General features: G+C 44.9%; 2 protein-coding genes across 6 annotated transcripts; one reads left to right on the top strand and one right to left on the bottom strand.

Moving 5' to 3' along the window:
* Window positions 1-10989: 10989 nt before the first annotated feature.
* Window positions 10990-14227, top strand: LOC123144097 (CBL-interacting serine/threonine-protein kinase 21). 5 transcript variants are annotated; one of them, XM_044563119.1, is made up of 14 exons: window positions 10990-11463; window positions 11563-11625; window positions 11741-11812; window positions 11897-12004; window positions 12159-12230; window positions 12328-12381; window positions 12492-12617; window positions 12709-12798; window positions 12873-13019; window positions 13127-13234; window positions 13362-13466; window positions 13567-13629; window positions 13828-13902; window positions 14020-14227. In XM_044563119.1, the coding sequence occupies exons 1-14, from the start codon at window positions 11302-11304 to the stop codon at window positions 14113-14115; spliced, it is 1341 nt and encodes a 446-aa protein (XP_044419054.1). In that variant the 5' UTR covers window positions 10990-11301; the 3' UTR covers window positions 14116-14227. The 5 variants fall into 5 exon arrangements, 4 of the variants coding, with proteins under 4 accessions (XP_044419054.1, XP_044419055.1, XP_044419052.1 ...); XM_044563120.1 differs by having other exon boundaries at window positions 12186-12230; XR_006471266.1 differs by having other exon boundaries at window positions 11741-12004; window positions 13567-13739.
* Window positions 14228-14293: 66 nt separating this feature from the next.
* On the bottom strand, window positions 14294-19018 carry LOC123144096 (FGGY carbohydrate kinase domain-containing protein). The gene is made up of 15 exons (XM_044563116.1): window positions 18796-19018; window positions 18274-18353; window positions 18069-18186; window positions 17776-17954; window positions 17287-17369; window positions 17016-17200; window positions 16850-16911; window positions 16547-16655; window positions 16343-16462; window positions 16098-16217; window positions 15894-16014; window positions 15204-15360; window positions 15045-15117; window positions 14832-14959; window positions 14294-14639 (listed from the first exon to the last, which is right to left on the bottom strand). The coding sequence occupies exons 1-15, from the start codon at window positions 18851-18853 to the stop codon at window positions 14517-14519; spliced, it is 1716 nt and encodes a 571-aa protein (XP_044419051.1). The 5' UTR covers window positions 18854-19018; the 3' UTR covers window positions 14294-14516.
* Between the last annotated feature and the right edge of the window lie 6221 nt (window positions 19019-25239).

Consider the following 25239-nt stretch of genomic DNA (forward strand, 5'->3'; position numbering starts at 1 on the left):
TATATTCGGAGTCGGAGTGATAGCTTCTCTCGGAGTGATTGTCGGAGTCGGAGCCGGATACCCATTCACCAACATGAGCTTGATGTCTTCGTTTTGTGTAGCTCCTTGATGACTTGTCCTTCCTTTCCGAATCCTTGCTTCTCCGGGATGTTCTTCGTTCATAACGATCATCTCTACTCCTTCTTTCTCTTGATGGTGATTCTTCTCTTCTACTCCTTCTTTTTGGAGAATCTTCTCTTCTTTTGTAGGGAGCCGTACACTCATTGGAATAGTGTCCGGGTCTTCCACAATTGTAGCAATTACGCTCACGACTAGAAGATCTTTTGTCATTGTAGGACCTTGACTTGGAACTTCTTTCCTTGCTTCTACTCTTGTAGAACTTGTTGAAGTTCTTCACCATTAGGCTCAATTCTTCATTGAAGGTTTGTTTCTCACTTGATGATGTGGGAGCTTCACATGAGGCTTTGTAAGCACCACTTGACTTGTTGTGGAGCTCCTCCTTATCCTTGAGTGACATCTCATGAGCAACAATTCTTCCAATGACTTCCGTTGGCTTGAGATCTTTGTAATTGGGCATCATTTGGATCAATGTGCACACGGTATCATATTTTCCATCCAAGGCTCTTAGGATCTTCTTGATGATGAATTTGTCGGTCATCTCTTCACTTCCTAAGCCGGCAATCTCATTTGTGATGAGAGCAAGCCTAGAGTACATTTCAGCGACACCTTCACCATCCTTCATTTTGAACTTGTCAAGTTGACTTTGAAGCACATCCAATTTGGATTCCTTGACGGAGTCGGTACCTTCGTGCATGTCAATCAAAGTATCCCAAATTTCCTTTGCATTCTCAAGACGGCTGATTTTGTTGAATTCTTCGGGGCACAATCCGTTGAAGAGGATATCACAAGCTTGAGCATTGTATTGCAGCATCTTCAACTCTTCCGCGGTAGCTTCACGGTTCGGTTCTCTCCCATCAAAGAATTCACCTTGCAAGCCAATACACACAATAGCCCAAACGGCGGGGTTATGTCCAAGAATATGCATTTTCATCTTATGCTTCCAACTAGCAAAATTAGTACCATCAAAGTAAGGACCTCTACGGTGGTAATTTCCCTCGCTAGACGCCATACTCTCCTAGGTTGTGAAACCAAGGCTATGACCACCAAAAGCTATGGAAATCAAAGCAAATGGAGACCAAAGCTCTGATACCACTTGTAGGATCGAAAGTATGTCTAGAGGGGGGGTGATTAGACTACTTGACCAAATAAAAATCTAGCCTTTTCCCAATTTTAGTTCTTGGCAGATTTTAGCAACTTAGCACAAGTCAAGCAATCAACCTACACATGCAATTCTAAGAGTATAGCAGCGGAATGTAAAACAATTGCATATGAAGGTAAAGGGAGGAGTTTGAGGGAGCAAACGCAATGTTGACATGGAGATTTTTTAGCTGTGGTTCCGATAGGTGGTGCTATCGTACATCCACGTTGATGGAGACTTCAACCCACGAAGGGTAACGGTTGCGCGAGTCCACGGAGGGCTCCACCCACGAAGGGTCCACGAAGAAGCAACCTTGTCTATCCCACCATGGCCGTCGCCCACGAAGGACTTGCCTCACTAGGGTAGATCTTCACGAAGTAGGCGATCTCCTTGCCCTTACAAACTCCTTGGTTCAACTCCACAATCTTGTCGGAGGCTCCCAAGTGACACCTAGCCAATCTAGGAGACACCACTCTCCAAGAAGTAACAAATGGTGTGTTGATGATGAACTCCTTGCTCTTGTGCTTCAAATGATAGTCTCCCCAACACTCAACTCTCTCTCACAGGATTTGGATTTGGTGGAAAGAAGATTTGAGTGGAAAGCAACTTGGGGAAGGCTAGAGATCAAGATTTATGTGGTAGGAATGGAATATCTTGACCTCAACACAAGTGTAGGTGGTTCTCTCTCAGAAAATGTATGTTGGAAGTGTAGGCATGTTCTGATGGCTTTCTCCACGAATGAAGAGTGGGTGGAGGGGTATATATAGCCTCCACACAAAATCTAACCGTTACACACAACTTACCAAACTCGGTGGGACCGAATAGTGAAACTCGGTCGGACTGATTTAGTAAATAATGTGACCGTTAGGATTTTCAGTGGGACCGACATGTCATCTTGGTGGGACCGATATGGTTAGGGTTAGGGCATAACGTAATCTCGGTGAGAGCGATTACACAAACTCGGTGAGACCGATTTTGGCAATAGACACATAGAGGGTTGGTCAGGCAAACTCGGTGGGACCAATTCGCTCATCTCGGTCAGACTGAAATGTTACGAAAGGGAAACAGTGAGTTTGCATTGCAATCTCGGTGGGACCGATCGCTCATCTCGGTTTGACCGAAACGTTACGAAGGGAAACAGAGAGATTTCAATCCCATCTCGGTGAGACCGAGATCCCTATCAGTGAGACCGAAAAGACTAGGGTTTGTGGCTGTGGCTATGACATCTGAACTCGGTGGCGCCGGATAGATGGTTTCGGTGGGGCCGAGTTTGACTTTTGGTTTGGGTCATATGTGGATGTGAGAAAGTAGTAGAGGGCTTTGGAGCATATCACTAAGCACTTTGAGCAAGAAACTCATTAAGCAACACCTCATCCCTCCTTGATAGTATTGGCTTTTCCTATAGACTCAATGTGATCTTGGATCACTAAAATGGAAAATGTAGAGTCTTGTGTTTTGAGCTTGAGCCAATCCTTTTGTCCTTAGCATTTTGAGGGATCCACTTTTCTCGTCCATGCCATGCCAATCATTGAGCTTTCCTGAAATATTTATCTTGAAATAGCATTAGCTCAATGAGTTATATGTTGTTAGGAATTACCAAAACCACCCAGGGATAGTTGCACTTTCAACTTGCAACTGGGGTGAAAACAAAACAACACCCTCCTGAGTTTCAAGTCGAGGGTGGACTTGCAATTGGGCCGATTGAAACCCCTTCAGGTCAAGGGTCTAATTGCAACTACTATGAAATAAGAACAAAAAACAACCCCCCCCCCCCCCCGAGTTGCGAGTCGAGGGTGGACCTGCAACTAGGGCAACTACAAAACAACACCCTCCCGAGTTGCAAGTACATGGTTGACTTGCAACTGGGGCGATTACAAACTACATTGCTCGAGTTGCAAGTCGGGGGTGGACTTGCAACTGGGGTGAAAACAAACAACACCCTCCCCGAGTTGCGAGTACATGGTTGACTTGCAACTGGGGCGATTACAAACTACATCTCCCGAATTTCAAGTCGGGGGTGGACTTGCAACTGGGGTGGAAACAAAACAACACCCTCCCGAGTTGCAGACGAGGGTGGACTTGCAACTGGGCTGACAGAAATCCCTAGTTGCAGGTCGAGGGTCTAATTGCAACTACTATGAAACAAGAACAAAAAACAACAACCCCCCCCCCCCCCGAGTTGCGAGTCGAGGGTGGACTTGCAACTAGGGCAACTACAAAACTACACCCTCCCGAGTTGCGAGTACACAGTTGACTTGCAACTGGGGTGATTACAAACTACATCCCTCGAGTTGCAAGTCGGGGGTGGACTTGCAATCCGGGTGAAAACAAACAACAAAAAACACCCTCCCGAGTTGCGAGTACATGGTTGACTTGCAACCGGGGCGATTACAAACTACATCCCTCGAGTTGCAAGTCAGGGGTGGACTTGCAACTGGGGTGAAAACAAAACAACACCCTCCCGAGTTGCAAGTCGAGGGTGGACTTGCAACTGGGCCGACAGAAACCCCTAGTTGCATTTCGAGGGTCTAATTGCAACTACTATGGAACAAGAACAAAAAACAACACCCCCTCCCCCCCCCCGATTGCGAGTTGATGGTGGACTTGCAACTAGGGCAACTACAAAACTACCCCTCCCTTGAGTCGGAGGTGGACTTGTAACTAGGACAACAACAAACTATGAGCTTAGTTGCGAGTCGAGAGTGGACTCGCAACTAAGATGAAAAAAAAATAGAGGCCCAGTTGCGAGTCGAGGGTGGACTTGCAACTAGAACAACAACAAACTATGGGCCTAGTTAGAGTCGGGGGTGAACTTACAACTTTGACAACAACAAAAGTATGAACCTAGTTGCGAGTCGAGGATGGACCTGCAATTAGGACAACTATGAAACAATGCGCCCAGTTGCGAGTAAATGGTCGACTTGCAACTGGGATGAAAGAAACTATGGACCCAGTTGCGAGTCAAAGGTGGACTTGCAACTGGAGTGTAAAACAAAAGACATGTCTAGTTGCGAGTCGAGGGTGGGCTTGCAATAGGGAGAACTATAAGGCCAGTTGCGAGTCGAAGGTGGACTTGCAACTGAGAAAGCTACGAAACTACGAACCCAGTTGCGAGTCAAGGGTCGACATGCATCTGGGATCAAACAAATTACAATCCCAGTTACGAGTCAAGGGTGAACTTGCAACTAAGATGAAAAGACAAAACACAGGTCAAGTTGCGAGTCAAGGGTGGGATTCCAACGAGGATAAAACAAACTATGGGCATAACTAGTTGCGAATCAAGGGTGTACTTGTAACTGGGACAACTGTACAAAACTATGATATGAGTTGCGAGTCGACGATGAGTTTGTAACTGGGACAACTATAGACTGTGAGCTTAATTGCGAGCCAAGGGTAGACTTGCAACTGGGATAAAAAACAAACCACATGCCCAGTTACGAGTCAATGGTGAGCTTGCAACTGGGACAACTACACAAAACTACGATACGAGTTGTGAGTAGAGGGTGGATTTGCCACTAAAAAAATTACAAACTATGAGCTGAGTTACGAGAAAAAGATGAACTTGCAACCAGGATGAAAAACAAAATATGGACCCAGTTATGAGTCTGAAGGTAGGCTTGCAACCGGGACAAGCGCATAACCTACCTCTTTGACTTCTACGACATTGCCAAATGACATGAGCACACAAGAACGCGTGCAGAAAAATGCCCAATAAAAAAAATATGCACAACACGGACGGGACGACAAATGAACAAAAGGGAACAACGCGATAGAGGAATACATCGGCCGACATGCAAAATCAAAAATTTGCACTAAATTACAACAGCGAGATCCGAGGGACAACAACTAGATGAAACATTGCTAATTGTATCTTGATAAAGCTTAGAAGAAATGGGAGACAATGTGAAAATGAACAGAGAAGGTAACAACCACGATAGACCTTTGCTTTTCTTGTCTCTTCTAATTCTACGCCGTGGCCTAGAAACAACGTAGCGAAATGGCATGTCAGCGCGGCACGATAATGGGCCGAAAAGTGTGAAGTCAAACTGACCAACAAAAGGATGCGCGACAAACAAAACATCGACCAACAAGGCGGGGATATCGCTTGCATAAAAATCACAAAAACTAAATCAACCAGTAAAAACTTAGATGAGACATCATCAAAAATCATCCAAATGCCATTTTGCAATTTAGTATAAAAGTTTCGACTGGACAAATGGAGGACAAAAGCCACAACGCGCACCAGATAGAACAAATTACATGAACCGTACAACAATTAATCATCAGGAGAGAATGAGCAAATAGTCAATCTGATTTGTACAAAAAAAATCAAAAAATTATAACAGTTTTCTTTTAGAAAATCACGAACAACTCACATTTTTTAAAGTCAAACGAACAGCTCACATTTTTTTGAGGTGGTCGAACAACTCACATGGACGTGAAATGATCGGGGGACAAAGAAAAAAAACAGGCCCAAACACTGACGCAGGGAACACAGGCCAACAAACAACTACTAATAAGGACATAATGGGCCCAAGAAACGCAGCAGCGGACGCGACAACGGCAAACTACAGGAATCAAGGGCTCGCATGAAAAAAAGACTGTGGATTGAACGGTGAGGGACTTAGATGTGAGACACCAACAAAAATCACGAGTTTTTGAAAAGGCGAAAACAAAAAATAAAAAGAGAAAAACCAAAGAAAAAAGACAAAAAAAAAGGTTTGGAAGCTTCTCCCAAAACTAGTAAAAAAACCTTCATGGGTCAGCTCATTCACACATGTACGCTCCGGGGAGACAAAAAGCCAAACAATTGGCAGGACATAGAACGGCTGGACAAACTCTCCTCCCTGGAAAAAAAAACAATTCTCGTTTTCCCTGGCTGAAAGCCCACAAAGAAAAAAACGGGAGACTCGCAAAAAACAAAAAAGCTCACAACGAGCAGGCGGGACAAGAGGCCGACACGGGCTGGACACTGGCTGCGGCACCTTCGGACTGGACACGGGCTGCCGCGCGCGACGCCAGCGAGCGCGAGCGAGCCGAACAAGCTGCGCGAATCATAGACAGAAATAAGACCTGATGGCCCCAGACTTAGATGTGATATAACTATTTCACATCTAGATGTAAAATAGCAAACCTGTATCATGTTATTTACACAAAAATTGTCGGGCATGTTTCAACAACTTTTTTTCTCCGGGTCAAACTTATCATGGTGTTTGTATGTAATTAACCAGGTATGTAGTACATAAGTTATCATACTATTTACATGTGTGTTAGGGGGGTATAGTTTCAACAACTTTTTTCTGGTTCAAAAGTTACCGTGGTGTTTGTGCATGAGTTATCAGCTCCACGGTGTGTATATGTACCATTTTATTTACACAGAAGTTGTCAGGTTATATTTTTCCAACAACTTCTGTCCCGGAGTTAAAAAGTCACCGTGCTGTGTATGTTACCTTGTTATTTACACAGAAATTATAGAGGGTGTGTTTACAACAATTTTTTTTGTTGGATCAAAAGTACACGGTGTTTTGCACATAAGTTAGCACGTCTATGGTGCGCATATTACCATACTATTTACACAAAAGTTACGAGTAAAGTCTATTCTAAACCTTGAACTCGTTGACTTGTCGGAACCGAACCCTCATATCCGAATCCCTGAAATCGGTACCCTCACCTCTTTGATCCCGGTTAATATCAACCCTAAGCCTGTTTGGCGCACCGGGAAAAGATCCATCCTGCCCAGGATCACAGTCTACTATCGCTGACGCCCATGCCCCTTGCATGCCCCACATGTCATATACATCCCAATCCCCGGGCATTTTTCCTGGCTGCATGACCTGCGGAAGGGCGTGCATGGAGGTCTGGTGTGCTCCAGCATGACGTCGCCGACGCCGGGGCTGGCGGCAAGGCGTCAGAGGAGGGATGGGAGCTGTAGGGGGACGGATAGTGATGGCACGTGTATTGACGCGGTGGAACAAGAGGTAATAGCACTAGCAGTCCTTAAACTTGTCCAGGATGTGATGATCTAGTTCAAAACTTGCAAAAGCCAACTATTGCATCCCATAACTTGTAGCCAATGTGCAAATTTAGTCCTAGCCAATCAGACGACGACAAGTGGAGCCTAGTCAGCAGAGCCGGTCAGCGCAGCACATTTTGCAATTACCCTCCTGGCCTATTCACTAATCAACCCGCGCTACACTGCCTTTTGCTATTACCTCTTTCTGAAATAAGGATGTTGGCAAACAGAGATGACCACCGCGCAAGATGATAAAAAGCAACAGAATGCAGGATTTGATTCGGATTTGACACAAGAATGGGGACAGAAAAAGTAACACCCTGTGCAGAGCAAATCGCGGAATTTCAAGCTAGCCAGGGTCAGGGAATCGGCAAAGGCTGTGAAGGAGAGGAAGTGCAAATTTTTACTGCTGACCGAAACTGCCAAGGCTTTCGACACGGTCCCTTGGCAATTCCTTTTGGATGCGCTGCGAAAAATCGGCGTCAGGCACAAGTGGTGCTCCTGGATGTTGTTCGCTTGCCCATACATTCTGCAGGCAAACTTCTGCTGGATATTTTTGGAAGCTCCACTATCTACGATACAAACTTGGTAAGAACTCGATCTCACCTATCCTCTGGAGATGATGAGGTCATGGCCTTCAGTAACATTCTAAATTGTCCAAACTCACCTCTCCCTAAGTACCTGGGCTTGCCCCTTCGTTTGAGCAAGTTACGAATATAAGACTGACAGAGGAAGACTTGACATTCAGAGGAAGATTGAGTCCTTGGCCTACATGTTTTCTCTATCAAAGCGATCGTTTTTCTCTTGGTGCAAGCGGTGCTTTCAGCTATCCCGATTTTCCACCTAATGTCCCTGGATCCCCTCCATGGGTTTTCAAAGCAATCAACATAGTACGAAGATCTTTTCCTATGAAAAGGGACTGAAACCGTTCAAGGTGGACATTTCCTTGTTATCTGGAGGCATGTGTGCCACCCAAAATCGGAAGGTGGTTCGAGGTGGACATTTCCTCTAGAGTGAATCATCAAGCTGATCAAGGTAGAAGCTAGACAGTAGGTTATTGCAAGTTCTGGGTGTTTCACTCCACCTCCAGCTATACATCTTACTTGAATGTTTAGTGGCAGCTAGGAGAAGACTGCGAGGGCCTAAGATCAAGTTTCTGAATTTATACACTGTCTCTTGTCACCTGGAGCATTGAGTGTGTATGTAGCAGCAGGGTTCTTGAAGATAACTACCCACCAGTCCAGTGAATCTTTTACCAAGTCACGGCAGATGCAAGGAATTGATTCTTGCTAGTGCTGGGCATCCTCCTTTGTAACTCGTTTGTTTCTTCCTGCTGCATTGAGGTGCCTGCTGGATGTTTATTCAGAAGAAAATAAATAAATGAGAGGATGCTTATAAGCAAAAATTCTACATCCCAAACATATTCAGAAAACCATGTCAAACAAGACAGGTTTCTTTGAAACAATTAACCGTATCTTTGCGTATACAAAGAAAGAATTCTCATTCACTGATACAATGCTCTCCGCTTACAAAAAAAGGAGCATCAGGATAAGGGCCTTTCACTACATCTTCTAGTGATATCTATTAACAAAAAAATTGGGAGGCGCTCAAAAGGACCCGTCCTTTGGCCTGATGACAAGCATATGATCCCAGGGATTGTGTACCTGACTGAATCCAGTCGCTCGAAAGAATGCTGCAATTATTACTTTCGCATGGCCGTTTTTGCAGCATAGCGCAGGCCAACATGAGTACAAAATTGTAAATGTGCTGTGTAGTGCGGGTTGATTAGTGAATAGGCCAGGGGGTAATTGCAAAATGTGCTGCGCTGACCGGCACTGCTGACTAGGCTCCGCTTGTTGTCGTCTAATTGGCTAGAACTAAATTTGCACATTGAGTGCAAGTTGTGGGATGCAATAGTTGGCTTTTGCTAGTTTTGGACTAGAACATCACATCCTGGACAAGTTTAAGGACTGCTGGTCCTATTACCTCGTGGAACAATGCATGCACATCGAGGACGTGGGAGAGTAGCACGACGCGAGCAGTTGGGTTGACACAGCGGACCCGTGTGCCGGCGATCTTTGTCACGACGTTGGCCGACAGGAGGTGCATGACGCGCGCATACATCGGCTGGACGGGCCTGCTTGACTTTGTTCTTCGGGTCCTCAGTAATCACATCAGTTGATGACTACGTGCTGCGGCGCGCCATGAAGCTGGTGACCAAGGTGCTCGGGTTCTTCCTTGGGACGTGTCTAGCATGCTCCCGGCGGCAGCATGCCGGCGGGCCATGACAAGACGAGGATGCGGTTCCATCTCATAAGGGCAGAGCTCACGAGGGACCTTGTGCAACTGTACATGCACGTGCGGGAACTGCACCTTGATTGTGAGGAACGAAAGCTCGGAGCTGGCTCGCCGTACGAGATGATTACCGTGTCGGCGCATGCCACCGTGGGCGATTACGCAGAGCCCCAAGTCGCCGAGCCGTCGCTGAGTACTCTGCGGCGAACACTATTGTGCAAAGCTGACTCGAACGATTTTGGTATTCCAGCGTATTCACGTAGAAGCTGACTTTGAAGCAGGTAGGCATGTGGATGGATTTCCATGAGCTAGCTGACGTAAACACCGGCTAGCTTGATTGATCTGTACCGGCGGGACTCGGCTAGATGCCGTTCAATGGACGCGCGAGTACGCCCAAGAGCACGGCCTCTGACTCGGCTTCGGCGTCTTGGCGGGTGTCGGGGCATGCCGTGGAGTTTGCCACGCATGGCAGTGCTGGCTGTTGCAGCATCGCTCGGCGCGATAGCAGAGGGGGAGATGGATATGACGCACAGTGAGAGAACATGTAATCCCGGCCAGGATTGCGGTTTTCCGGTGCGACAAACATGTCTAGGATCGGTGTAGGGTTGATTTTGACCGGGATCAGAGAGGTCAGGGTATCAATTTCTGGGATTCAAAGGTTGAGGTTCGATTCCGACTAGCTCTACGAATTCAAGGTTTAAAACAGACTTTACTCCAAAAGTTACCTGGGGTATATTTTTATCAACTGTTTTTTCATAGGATCGAAGTTATCACGGTATTTATACGTAACTTTATCAGGTATGCGGTTCGTAAAGTATCATGATATTTACGCAAAAATTACCGGGGTATGTTTTTAGCAGCTTTTTTTCCTATGTCAAAGTTATCATGGTGTTTATACGTTAGTTATCAGGTTTGTGGTGGTAAATTATCATGCTATTTCTATTGGAATTACCGGTGCTGCAATGCACTGGTGTAGAACATGCAAAAACAAAAGGAACAAAAATGGTGAAACTTATGTGCATAGTTTTTAAAACCACACTAGTGAGGCCATCAGTTCAGGATTTCACTTGACTCGTCGCTGTTTATTTTTTCAATTGTGTTTTAAGAAAGGTATAAGGAGTATGTAACTTGTGTATAAATAACAAAGTCACTTAGCCTAATTGGTTATTAAGGAGCTGTTCGGCAGTCCTCCAGCTCCCTGAAATATGAGAATCTGCGGAGCTCCTTTTTTCCTGCTCCGTCATTTTTAGCTACAACTCCACCAACTTTTGAAGCGGACTTAGGGAGCGCGAGAGTCTCCGAACAAGCCCTAAGAAGGAAATAATAAGTTTGCCCGTTATTATTTCACGCGGGGATTCAAGAGCGCAAGTTGCATGCATACTATACTCAATACTTGCATCTTTGCCCTCAAAAACAAATACTTGCATCTTCCATTCCATGACCAGAGGCCAGCCGACCGTGCACGCCGTCGACGAGAGGGAGACACACAGGGCCTCTCCTTTTTACCGGGCCGTGGTGCACGCCGTTGACAGGAGGGCAGACGGCCAGACGGCGACCGGCAGTTGCGCCCGGAAATCACGTTGCCACGGCTACTTTCTCCCCAAACCCCCCAACCACCTTCCCCCTCTCATCCCATCTCCGTTTCACGGTGCATCCATCGTACTACCACCACGGACAAGCGCACATTCCCGTCCAGCCACTGCTTGATTAAGGGTTGCTGCTCGGTACGAGGAAGATGGTGCTGGCGGAGAGCATTGGCAAGTACAGGGTCGGCCGGACCATCGGCGAGGGCGCCTTCGCCAAGGTCCGGCTCGCCGTCGACGCCGAGACGGGCGGCTGCGTCGCGGTCAAGGTCATCGACAGGAGCACGGTGCTCAGGAACAACCTCATGTACCAGGTGCGTACGTGTCCGGCCCGGCTGTTATTGCTGTGAACGATGCTCCGCCGTCCATGGACCGGAGCATTCCGTGACGGCCTCTTTGCTTGGCCTTTGAAGGTGAAGAGAGAGATCGGCGCGATGAGGCTTCTCAATCACCCCAACATAGTCAAGATACACGAGGTAGTTGCTCAAATTCCTTCGCCATTCCATCTATCTGGTTGCCCAAGCATCTAGCATCAGGACTTTGGCAGAATTGAACCCTCTTTCGCGCCTTACCGCGGTTACATCTGCTCAGGTGATCGCGACAAAGACGAAGATATGTCTGGTGACGGAGTATGTTCCGGGAGGGCAGCTCTCTGACAAGCTAGTAAGATGGGCATCTTCATCAAGTAACAGTTCTTGGTTATTGTTCAGGAGGTTTTTCTTATGGTTACTGAATTTTCTGTTTAAGAGTTACCTCAAGAGATTGGACGAGAGGGAAGCAAAGAAGTACTTCTACCAGCTGATTGATGCTGTGGACTATTGTCACCGGAGAGGCGTCTTTCACAGGGATCTCAAGGTCAATTTATTCTCATTCTCCCCTAGCTAGTTGCATGTTTGCGTATAACTCTTTTCATCCCTGATGATGCAAACTGATTCGCATTCTTCCTCGATCATCGTTCATTTATGGTTGCCACATCACTGAGTTATTCTACTTTTGAGAGTGTCAACAGCCTGAAAACTTGTTGCTAGATAATCAGGGCAATCTCAAGGTATCTGATTTTGGCCTCAGCGTGCTACGGAAGGTAGTGAGAACTTGCAAAGGCTATGAGCTCATCTCATTTCAGTTTTCGATGATTCAGATTGATCAACTCCAAAACTTTGCATCTGATTTTCTTCCAGCCAGGGCAGTTGCTATCCACATCTTGCGGCTCTCCGTGCTACGTCGCTCCTGAGGTATTTGAAAGATCATAGCGCTCCAGCAAAAATAAGAGCTTGGCATGGCCTAACTACACAAAATTTCAGTATTTTGCATTGCCAACTTCTAAATTTTGATGCTCTGATAGGTGATTCAGCACAAGACTTACGATGGGGCGGCCGCGGACATCTGGTCATGCGGTGTGATCCTGTTTGAACTCCTTGCTGGTTATCTGCCATTCCAGGACTGCAGCTTGATACACTTGTACAGAAGGGTAAGCATAAACATCAAAGTGTCTGATGATGCCTTTTGCTTCGTTACACCTTGCTGATGCGAGGTTTCAACTGACAACTATCGTCGCGAAGATATCTCGAGCACAGTATGCATTACCGCAATGGATCACGCTGCCTCAGAAGAAGATCATCTTGAGGATACTGGATCCGTCTCCTATAACGGTAACCCTATTAGAAGCATTAGACCAATACATGTTCTTAATTACTAGCACGGTCATCTGACAACTGTGGTGTAGAGAGCGAAGATAAATGATATATTCGATGACGAGTGGTTCCAAGAGGGCTACAATCCATCAGTAAGGAGAACTGAGAGTGATAATGGTGATGATTGTGTTGATCTTGATGAGGCTGGCACAGATAGTGATGGCAGTCACAGCACAGAGGTAAGAGTACTAAACACAGCTCTGGAACACATACCCACATATTAATTTCCTCCATTCTGCACCAGTCATTTCCTACCTTCAATTGCCAGGACTTGCCTTTTGTCTAGGTAAGAGAAGCTGGGGGAGCGAATCCAGAGCCTGAGCAGTTCATCAACGCGTTCCGGTTGATAGCGACGTGCAGAGATCTCGACTTGTCAGGACTCTTCCAGGAGCAGGTCATTAACCATATCCTGTCAACTTTGTTCCATATGTATTTGACCTGCATCAACAAATGGGTCTAGCTTGTACCTAAAATTTTCCGGTGGCTGACTTGGCTGATGATGCATGATCACCATTGACCAGAAAACAAAGCTCGGCTCGCCGCATTCGGTGCAAGAAACACTGGAGATAATCACAGCTGCAGCCCAGGATGTGAGCTTGTCAGCGAGGAGAATGGGCAGCTCCATGGTAATTAGCTAGAGCTTGGCAATATTTGAATTCAGCATCTTGAATGATCTTGAGAAATCACAGGTCAAGTTTTGATCCTGGGATTTCAATTTTGGCACAGGTAAAGCTTCAGGACATCAGATTGCTCTCAAGAAGCATGCTGGATCTTACGCTCTCGGCCGAGGTGAAGTGCCGTGCCATATATTCTTATATACCACTGGAGATAGCAATACCATACAATTTGCAATTTGATGAATGCCACTGGATGCGCTACTGACATGTGGGATCTGGAATGTTAGCCTCACTACAAGTGGCCTTTTTTTTCAAAAAATGATAGATTCACGGTGTCATCTATCTAATTTTGCTTATCTGAAAAGTGCAGGTGATCCAGGTGACACCAGCACATTGCGTTGTCGAAGTGTCCAAGTCCAGCGGTGATCTGAGAGCATACAAAGAGGTATGTCAATATGGCAATATGAATGCTGTTTGTTTCATTCCAGTCTGATCTTATCTCGAGGAAAGATGATGCACAGTTTACTGATGAACAATGCAATTGCATTGTTAACACATGCAGTTCTGCACAAGCCTGTCCAGATTGCTGACCGGGCGGGTGCAGCAGAATGGCAGCTCATCAGATTTGGAGACCAACCAACTCCCAACTCTTGAGTAAAGGATGATTATTTCTGTCAAGAGAGCAAAACAGCCGAGGTAGCACAACCTGCTAACAGAGTTTCCAGCTACGCTGAGCAGTTGGTTCTCGAAGATTGTAATGCTGCCCTGGTTAATCAATAGAATCTCCCTTTTCTGTCGCAAGAGAAATATGAGATGTAATTTCAACAACTGAAATTCGAACCGGAGCATCTAATTTCACAAAAACTTTGTGGTAGATAATTACCATTCCACTACAAAGGATCATTTTCTATACTTTTGGTGACTCATAGACATTATTGTATCACTGCTTCCATAACGGAATGAAATTTCTTTACATGTAAATAATTCAAGGAAACATGGCAACAGATCTGGGGTATTCAGAACCAAGAGTGAAGTATCCAGTTCAGTGGTCACGTAACCCTACTGCAATGCTTGCGCCATAGTTGAGCGATGAGAGAGCTGTTGCTCATACAGGGATCTAAATATCTTATATTTGGCATCGTGGTATTTCTTCACCCTAGGATCCGAAGATGGATGCACAACCTACAAAAAAAATACATTTGCTTTAGAAACAGCAAATGAAAAATGGAAGATTCTAATTAAGAATGTATGCAAATCAAAATGGACGAATATCGGGCATATTTGATGAATAACAAGTTCTCTAGGTTCTCTAACAGCAAAAAAATGGAGCCAGCTAATCCATATTTTTTTAAAATAGGAGGGACTGGGACATACCTTTCCAGCTGCATTCATTGACTTCATTGCATCGTGAATACCAGAAAACTTCTTTGCAGCAACAGCACCCAGAACAGAAGCACCTAAAAGCACAGACTCATTCTCTCTAGGAAGTATTATTGGACAGCCTGCAAAGAACCAAGTAAATTTCAGAGCGGGGAGGAAAGGAGATGGAGAGAGGTGAGTAGGTAACTGCAGGAAAAAGAGGCATACCAATGATATCTGCATGCTCTTGGATATACAAGGAGTTCTTTGCAAGTCCGCCACAGGCAAGAAGGGTGTCGATCTAATATACATGAAATAAATATTATATTATAGGCATCCAATCATATACCGAGTTACTCTTTGGAATCCTTGGTCGAAAATAAGTACCTTGTGTCCATGAGCATTGCAATGCTCCACAATATGACGAGTTCCATACGCAATACCCTGAATTGTTGCTAGGTACAAAAGCGCTAAATACTTTTCACTTGTATCAAGTGTCAAGCCACAAATCACTCCTTTGGATTTTGGATCAGCAACAGGGGACCTAACCATTAGAATGGTTTACATTAGAGTCAGCCACATCAGGAGTGCGTCCTTTTTGTCAGGTAAAACATTGAACAAAACATTTGAGGGGGAATAACAAATTGTGCGAACTGATAAGGCTGTAACTTCACCATTCTGTTATAAGATTTAATATCTTAGGAATAACCGAGATTGCTAGCTGTCTCACTGATTGTGTTATGTTGTCATATTGTTGAATGCATACATCTAATTAGAACAGCAAGAAAAGTTAAATACTTAAATAAGCAAATTATATAAAAGCCGACAAAATACATCCAGTTAATGTGTCAAGAAAATACATACGGTTTTCATCCTCTGCAGTGAAATAGTTGCTATAGATGTCAGAGATAAATAAAGTTTACACTACGGCTGGTTGAGATTCAGGACAGGAAAAGGAGACTGATTTGGTCTGATATTCTGAGATCTTTATGTGTCGCATTGCAAAATTGTGAAGACATGAGGATCTGGATAACTAGAATTCTTGTTTAAGCACAAAGGATTTAATGAATTTCTTACCGATTTCCATGAAAATCTGGAAGGACATGCGTATCTTGACTCAAGGCAGATAGAAAGGGAATATTTTGTTCATGTGCCATCGAAAGCAATATCTTGTTCAACAACTCAAATATGGATACACCTGAACAATTTCAGAAGAAAATTACATGCCTTTTACAGGGCACAAACTAAAAAATAATCTGCTTGGGCAAACATGAAACTTACTCTGAGAAGCAGCATGATTAGCCAGAAGGGGAGCAGCAGCATGGTTTTCGACAATGTAATCAAGTAGAGCACCAGTTGCGCTTTGACCACCTTCTGTGAGCCAATACTCAGGAATCATCGCTGAACATTGAATCACAATATAAGTGTCAACCAACATGTTCCACGATAGATACTAGAGAACCAAGGAATAAAGCAGAGATGCTGGCTAGAAACATATGGAAGTAAATACACGAGGGCAACTCTACCAGACCAAAATGGCCCCCAGACACCAGGAATAAATAATTTGTTCTTTGAAACAGCCATGTGGCATGTGGATGTCCCACAGACCAAGACCATACGGCGGCAGATCGCTTCTTCATCAGATACTGAAAACAAAATGTTCCTCAATAAATGAATATAAAGTTCTAAAGTAGTTTCCATAGGAAAAATACAGATTAATCAACACTAACAGTCGGCTTTAGATTCTGCCTCTGGCACACTTTCCATTACTCCAACGCCACCGGCATGAGCATCAATAAGCGAAGTTCCAACAGGTGTCCCAGGAAGCAAGCCTAACTCCTGAGAATTGGATTCAACCAACATCAGATAGGCAATTACATAATATTAACAGCAGAGGCATTTCCGCTGACACAAATATTATATAGAAAGAACCAAGATAATTGATCACAACATAGTTCATAAATGACACAGTTACTATAAGTTCAACGTAAACATTGCAATTTCAAATAAAAAGCAACATTATTTTTGCTTGCCTTTGCAGAAGTAGGTGTCAAACCAGAACCTAGAGCATGGCCTGGAAATGCAACACTGCGTCCTATATGTTGCATAAGAGTAGTGTTGTATTAGGAAACTAATGACCATCAATGACATGTTGGTTTTAGTGCTGGAAGGGGGAAATGAACAACTCTTCAGTTCAACCTATTTTTGCACGATTCCCTTCAACTAGGTCTCCCAAGCCTATTTCTTCCCAAAAGACTTCATCCCATCCACATGCTTCCATATCACGCGAATCTAATTCCCTCCACTGGCCCATGTGTGCATGTCCAAGATATGTCCATTTGCAAACAGTTGTGCATAAGCTACGGGTGTCATCACCAGTTGCCCTAGAAAATGAACCACCAAAGCAAACATGTTATAGAAGCCAACCTATAGCTTACGGCAAATTCAGACATAGATAGTGAAAACTCACCTATATGCTAACCAGTCACTAAGGTCCATCCACCTACATGCCATGGACCAGGACTCTTGCAGATTTTCCTTTACCCACAAAAGCTGAAAAATATTTAAAGTAAAAATGTGATACTAGCAAGGGAGATAATCAAATAATACACGATGGTATTAATTGCTTAACAACTTTTCTCGAAAATAATATTTGGGAAGGTCAAATTTACGTATATTCATGCTGTAACCAACATCGATTTTAGTGACTCCCTAAACAATGTCCACGTTTATTAATTTCTTCAAACCATCTCCAGAGAGTGAACATTGCAATTTCCAGGTTTCAAAACCAAGAAGTGAAATTTCCTGGAATATACTGTGACTACCATTATCAGGCAATAAACATAATGGTTGACTTTTATAACATCATGTTTATATTATTTACAAATCATGAATCAAGAAGTCAAGAGTCCGCACAATTATGATTTAAACCATACTGCATGAAAAGTGAGGTGGTTACCTTTGGAGCTTGCATTTCTGGAGAGACGCCCCCGCCACAGTACTGCAATACAGGTGAATTGCGAGCATTAATTCGATCAGCCTGGTCGACAGCCCTATGGTCCATCCACACGATGATGTTCCTTCTTGCATCAGCACTCCAAGAAACCGAAACAGGGGAACCATCAGCATCAACAGCAACTGCAAGCAGCACACTATGATATTATCAGGTCGGTGAATTCCGAGTCACCTTAAGACACAAAATTCCCCAATAAGAAGCCAACTCAAACAGCTCATATGGAGATGAGGTCAAACCAAGGGAGCAAGTAGCGGCGAATCCAAGGCCAGCGACATCCTCAGCTGCAACATTTGCAAGCGAGCATGCAGATTTTACAGCAGTGCACACCGCAAGCCAGATATCCGTCGAAGATTGCTGGTGTGCACCGCCCAGAATTAGCAAGGTGTTCGTTAGTTCATTTGTCGATCATGCAATACATTGAACGGATTAGAGGTTACTAACCTCGATGCAATCTTTCTCTTTCCATATCTGTATTGGGCTGCTCGCCGAACCGAGCAATTTACCCTTCTCATCAAAGATGCCTGCATCAACAGACAACTAAGAATTAATAACACCAACCTAATTACCTGCTATGCCTGCCAAGAATGAACTCCTTTCTCAAGGCCTGATATGCCCGGTGTCAAGCATGCTCTGTTAACACCCATCTTAAATTACCCTTCGTAACATCCGAGAGAACGATTGAGGGAGAACTACATGAACAGCACCGCTCCTCCCATGAAAACAACATTCAGTTCGTCACTCTCAGTGGACAACTAGTGATACTCTTGAGTAAAAAAAAATCTTCGGAAATGGAATTTCCCCCAGAATTTAACAATTGCTTCGCCACAGAAGCAGCACTGCTAGTGATAGCCTACTCACTCGATTACTACTCTCAAATCAAGAAACGGCCGAAGTCTATCTAGTAAAAGCTAGTCAAGAAAAAGGGAGGGGGCGTTGATTCAAAGGATTCAGAGGGTGACGAGCCTGCGCGAGCGCTCCCAGTGCCGACGTCGACGCCGAGGAAGACGCCGCCGTGGGACATGCTGCCGGCGGCGACGGGCGCAGGCGGGGAGCGTCCACGTGGGCGTGGCCTGCGTCGCGTGTTTGGGCTTCGGTTTGATCTGATCCGTTTGCGCTGGCCCACTTGTCAGAGCAAATTTGCGCCCTTGAGAAGTGATGATGAAAATGAAAAAAGTGTTTGACTCGGAAAAAAGCGGAAAATGTTGTAAATCCAACGGATCCCCCGAGCGGAGCAGCCCCGTCCTAGAAAAAAAAAATACATGCCCAACACACCCACCCCGCCGAAGCCGCCCCCGTCCCCGTTGAGACAATCCCACCGTGGTTGCCTGCTCCATGGCCGCGGTGAAGCCGAAGAAAGAGCTCACCCCGAAGCAGAGAGCTGCCGAGATGGTGGAGCGGGCCAACCGGAGGGGGTGAAGACAAACGAAGAAACCGCCACGCCACTGTTCTGGACACCGAGGCCATCGTCGGCAAAGCCGCGCAAGCCACCCTCCGCATGTTAGGGATCGTCTGTGAGTCAGCCCTTGTCGTAGCTGCCACCACGGCAGGCTTCCGGAGTTGCCCTCCATGTCAACATCGCCGCCGACACATGGGTACCTACCCGGACACAACCTGACAATGTTTCGCTTCTCCACCTCATCTTGGGACAGCTCGCCGGAAGACGATGATTCCGTGTCGATCGTGCATGCGGTGCCTCCTATCTTACATTCTTAAGAAGTTGATCCCCACTACTACTAATTCTCTCAACATGCACACTGTCCACATCATCACCATGCCACATCATCATTCAGTTTGCAAATTAATACTACATTCTTCCATGAAAAACTGTCCGTTTTTACATGTTGAACATCAAAAATTATTCCTTGGTCTTCCTCCTATATGTGCGTCGCTTGAGGTAAAGAAATCCGTTACGTGGACAATTGGGAGAGGACTCTGTAGCGCTTCAAATCAGGAGAATGCATGCACGCCCCAAAGCAAATACAGTGTTAACTGCTGCAATTAGTTAGGGAAGTTAAACAACCCAACGCTTTTATAGGATGCGGAGCACGAAACGTTTTTGCCCTTCTGATAGCCTTCCTAGATTAAATTCAAGCTTAAACAGCTCAGTTGTCGTCTCCCCTTCGGCCATTCATAATGCCAAATCAAGGATTAAAAAGTCCCCAATGGGGAATCGCGTTGTGGATTTGTGGGGACCGAATCCTCAGCTCCAGCAAGATCATCTGCCTACGATCTGATGCATCTGGTTAGAGCGGCCGGTGCCCTATGGGCTATGGCGTCGCCCTCATCTTGAAGCACCTGCAAGTTACTGCCGATGTAATTGCTGAAGGCGCTGAATTGGAAGATCTCCACGATCGACTGCTTCTCGCCTGCTGCCACCCCCATGATCTTCGCTCAACAACCCGTTGTGGTGTCATCTCCAGCGCCTCCAAACGGTCTCTCTTGCAATTGCATCGTGCATTCGACTACAATGATGATCTTGCCCATGAGCAGGTAACTAACCTCTGGTGTGAAACCTCGATTATGTCTCCAAAATTAATCTTGCCTTTCCGTTAATTTTCTTCATGCACCTCTATTTCTTCTTATACAGATTATAGGTCGGCGAAATTTGGACTCTCCATTGCCTGCAGGTCTTCCTCCTGATGTCATCTATACCACATAGCAGGCTATTCCTTTTTCATTTTGAGGGAAACGTTGCAGGCTATTCCTGATTGCTTCATTACTAATCCCCATCCATTATCTTGCTACTTTAGCGTGAGGTTATGTTACTGATCTGCTTATTATTATTTTTGCCATGCCTTATGTAGGTTCGTTCGTATATGGATGATATTTTTCACCCCAATGATTCATGTTTATTGGTTCATTTTTTGAGTTTTTGTTAAATTTGCTATTTGATCATTTCTTATACTGTTAGATAGCGAAGCATAGACCATCAAGGTACATGGAGGGTTTTCCACAATTTATTTTGATCTGAAACAGCATGACATCTTATGCAGATAAATTAATCATTAATAGGTATGTAAAAATTAGCAAAATGGCCTCATAAGATTATTGAGCCATTATTGAGTACTACATATTGCTTTCCTCACTCCACATGGCATCCCCATATGTAATTCATGTTTATGTTTCCTTCCAATTATCTCCGTTTGATCTTACCAAAATATGAAGCGTCCATTTGGTTTCTAATTACATTTTTCCAAAGTGTGTTCTTTATTGCAGTTTCTTAGAAGAGTGCCAAGGACAACCTATGTAAGTCACAAGTTTTGTACCCAGTAATTAAGCCTAAAGAGCTAACGACATGTTCTCTCAAAAATCATAGATTAACTAGCTGCATGGATAATATGAATTCCTCATTATATATTTTGCCAATTCTAAATCTTAAGTACCATGCACGAAAAATGATTCTTATATTCAATAATATTTTACAGTTATAGGAGAAAATATATGTATAATTAGTCTAAGATCTTATTATTAATCAAAATATTCATGTTCCATAAAGTCAAATCACATTAGTATATATTGCAACCTATTCCGCAGCAACGCGCGGGGTATTATCTAGTTGATCTCAATGTCGCACCCATGGCCCACGAGTCAACGAGGACGCCAAGGAAGCCCCCACGGGTGGTCTCCCTTGCCAACCTCCCCGATGAATGCAACCTATTTGGTGAAAAGTCGGCCTGACGCCTGACAACATGGGGTACTACGAGGGGGCCATGGGCCCAAGAAAAAGGGTTTGGTTTGAGAAGAGGCAAAAGTTCATGATCGACCAAGATGCGTGATCATCTTATATTTATTTCTTTTGCATGAACTATGAGATCGAGGCCATGCGGGGCTTGTGTGGTTCTTTGGTGCAATGTTGTATATCGGTATGGCATAATATTCTCTTGGTACTTAAAAAAATGCTAGATTTATTTGCTATTTTATTTTGATGAAAATATGACGAACCAAGTGGTCATCCCGTCGGGTGCACTGAGAGCATCGCAGATCCCGGGAAAACATGTCCCGTAAAACCAATTTCGAGTACCCAAAAACTGGTTTGTGGTAATGCGCGGGGCATTTGTTCCGCCCACCTGCGCGGTACCGTAAGCCCAACAATATTATGAATCGAACTTATTAATGTTTTAGCATCATACACTAAAATAATTATCTCAATTACAAAAAATGTTCAAATCCGAATAATTAAAACAATAACAAATGGTCTAAAATGAAAATTACACATGAATACAAAATAAGATCAAATGAATAAATTGGGAGTCTACCTCCCATGCAGTTGCTACCGGTGATCACCACAGAGTGGGTGTGTATCATTGTCCTCGATCTACAGGTAGGTCTCAAGAAATGCATTGATCCAATTTGGGTTCCTGCTAGGTTTGACATGGCTACCAATTTTGTCATAGAAAAAACTCCGTTTAAATCCCTCTCATCCTCAATAAGCATGTTGTGTAGAACTACACATGCATGCATGAACTACACATGCATGCATGATATTTGAGAGGGATTTCTTATCCTAGATAAGAGCAGGACCTCGAACAATGGCAAACCGAGCTTGCAACATATCAAATGCCCTCTCAATATCCTTTCGGCATGCTTCTTGTGCTTGGGAAAAAAATGGATTGCTTCTTGCCCTTTGGCTTCTGGATGGCCTTCACAAATGTTGGCCATGAAGGATAGATATTGTCGCCAAGATAATACCCCATGGTATAATCATGCCTATCGACAGTGTAGTTGCAAGTCGAGCATCTCCACTAGCAAGCCAAGCAAAAAGATGTGATCTCTGCAATACATTGATCTTACTGAGAGCACCCGACAAACCAAAGAAGCAATGCCAAATCCACAAAGTCCTGCGAAGCCATGACTTCAAGCACAATAGCAGGATCATGATGATGATCGGTGTATTGCCCGTGCCAAGCCGTAGGGCAGCTCTTCCACCTCCATGCATGCAATCCACACTCCCAAGCATGCCCGACTATCCTCTTGCTTCATTCATCGCCATCAACTGCTTTGTGTCCTCCTCATTGGGAGCTCGAAGATACTCAGGACCAAAAACCTGAACCCAAACCTTGATAAACACCTGCACGCATTTGAGCATTGTATCTTCTCCTATGCGAAGACACTCATGGGTGTAGTCAGCCGAAATACCATATGCTATCACTCTCATTGCCGCTGATATCTTTTGGTATAAACTAAACCCAAGCAAATCGGCGGCATTCCTCTGGTGAGTGAAAAGCGACAATTTTTCTCGCAAGCTTCCACAGTGCAAAAATAAGAGATCTACGCATTCGATAACGCCTGAAAGATCATTGATGTCGCCTAGAGGGGGGGTGAATAGGCGCTTTAAAATAATTACGGTTTAGACTTAAACAAATGCGGAATAAAAATAACGTTTAATTTGTCAAGCACAAAACCTAAAACAACTAGGCTCACCTATGTACACCAACAACTTATGCTAAGCAAGATAAACAACTAAGTGATAGCAAGATACAGTATATAACAAGAAACAATATGGCTATCACAAAGCAAAGTGCATAAGTAATGGGCTCGGGTAAGAGATAACCGAGGCACGCGGAGACGATGATGTATCCGGAAGTTCACACCCTTGCGGATGCTAATCTTCGTTTGGGGCGGTGTGGAGGCACAATGCGCCCCAAAAAGCCACTAGGGTCACTGTAATCTCCTCATGCCCTCGCACAATACAAGATGCCATTATTCCACTAAGGGACCCTTGATGAAGGTCACCGAATCCATACAAATGGCAACCCTTGGGGGTAGTCACCGAACCTGTACACTTTGGCAGCCCTTGGGGGCAGTCACCGGAACCCGTACAAATTGCTCGAGGCGATCTCCACAACCTAATTGGAGACCCCCGACGCTTGTTTCGGAGCTTTCCACCACAATGATTGAGCTCCACAACACCAACCATTTAGGGCACCAAAGCACGCAAGAGGAACAAGCTCTAGGGTGCCCAAACACCCAAGAGTAATAAGCTTCTCACCTTCACTTCCATGTATCACCGTGGAGAACTCAAACCTATGCACCAAATGCAATGACAAGGGCACACGGAGTGCCCAAGTCCTTTTCTCTCAAATCCCACCACAACAACTGATGCTATGGAGGAAAATGAGAGGAAGAACGAAGAAGAGAACACAAAGAACTCCAAGATCTAGATCCAAGGAGTTTCCCTCACATAGAGGAGAAAATGATTGGTGGAAAGGTGGATCTAGATCTCCTCTCTCTTTTCCCTAAAAAACTAGCAAGAATCCATGAAGGGATTGAGAGATAGCAAGCTCGAAGAAGGTCAACGATGGGGGAAGAACACGAGCTCAAAGGATAAGGTTCATTGGGGAAGAAGACCCCCTTTATAGGACCTCCCGAATCCAACTGTTATGTGCTCAGCCCGCACACAAGCAGTACTACCGCTCCGTGGAGCGGTACTACCTCTCGGGCGGTAGAACCAGGAAAATAGAGCAAAGGCGAGGAACCTCGGGGAGGTAGAGCCGCCGGAGCGGTACTACCGCTCATGCCAACGGTACTACCGCGGGAGATGCAGAACACAAGAGCAGAGGAGCTAGGGCAGAGCAGAGCACGATAGCAGTACCCCAGCAGCGGTACAACCGCCCGACCAGGACGGTACTACCGCTTATAGGCGGTATTGCCGCACCTCACTGCTGCCCTACTACCGCTGAACCCGACACGAAAAACAGAACCCCCAGAATAAGCAAAAGTGCGTGCGGTACTAGAACAACAGAAGTACCACTTACAGGCGGTACTACCGCCTGACTTGGACAGTACTGTCGCTTACAAGTGGTACTACCGCTGCCCAGAGCGGTACTACCGCAGGGGTGCATCAAGCAAGCCCCAAGCAAAACAGATGCAACAAGAAAACCAGAACTGCCATAACTTCTGCATATGAGCTCCAAATTGAGTAAACTCAAGCTTGTTGGATAGATGACGATGAGTACTATCCAAAAAGTAATACATATATGAGCTCCATTTTTGATGAACTCGAGCTTGTCATGAAGATGACCATAAGCTCTAAAACTCACAGAAAGAAACACCAAACAAGAACTAAGAAAGGTGATGCAACAATGCAATGGTTTGAGCTCTCTACGAACAATACTATCAAGCTACTAACTTGAGAGCCCCCCTTGATAGTACGAAAATCGATTCTATAACCCGGTCTCCTAACTGTCACCATGAGACCGGTAAAATAGAAAACCTATCACGGACAAACATTTGCCTTGCACATAGTCCACTTGAGCTAGATGATGATGATCTTGACTTCCTCAAGTTGGACCACCTTTCTCGATTGCGTTGGCTCGATGAAGACTAGTTGATTGCTCCCCCATACTCCACTATGGATGAGCCACTCTTCGGCACATCTTCACAAGTCCATTGTCACCCCAATGGACG

The sequence above is a fragment of the Triticum aestivum genome, chromosome 6D, assembly GCF_018294505.1.
Source record: "Triticum aestivum cultivar Chinese Spring chromosome 6D, IWGSC CS RefSeq v2.1, whole genome shotgun sequence".
NCBI lineage: Eukaryota > Viridiplantae > Streptophyta > Magnoliopsida > Poales > Poaceae > Triticum > Triticum aestivum.

Excerpts from the sequence above, each read along its gene's own strand:
- LOC123144096 (XM_044563116.1), bottom strand. The coding sequence starts at position 18,853 with ATGTCCCACGGCGGCGTCTTCCTCGGCGTCGACGTCGGCACTGGGAGC. Across the intron at positions 17,955-18,068 it reads CGCCGCTACTTGCTCCCTTG|TTGCTGTTGATGCTGATGGT; the intron begins GTTTGACCTCAT and ends TGCTGCTTGCAG. Across the intron at positions 16,015-16,097 it reads TAATCATGCTGCTTCTCAGA|GTGTATCCATATTTGAGTTG; the intron begins GTAAGTTTCATG and ends GAAATTGTTCAG.
- LOC123144097 (XM_044563117.1), top strand. The coding sequence starts at position 11,302 with ATGGTGCTGGCGGAGAGCATTGGCAAGTACAGGGTCGGCCGGACCATC. Across the intron at positions 12,618-12,708 it reads TGATACACTTGTACAGAAGG|ATATCTCGAGCACAGTATGC; the intron begins GTAAGCATAAAC and ends ATCGTCGCGAAG. Across the intron at positions 13,903-14,019 it reads ATCTGAGAGCATACAAAGAG|TTCTGCACAAGCCTGTCCAG; the intron begins GTATGTCAATAT and ends TAACACATGCAG.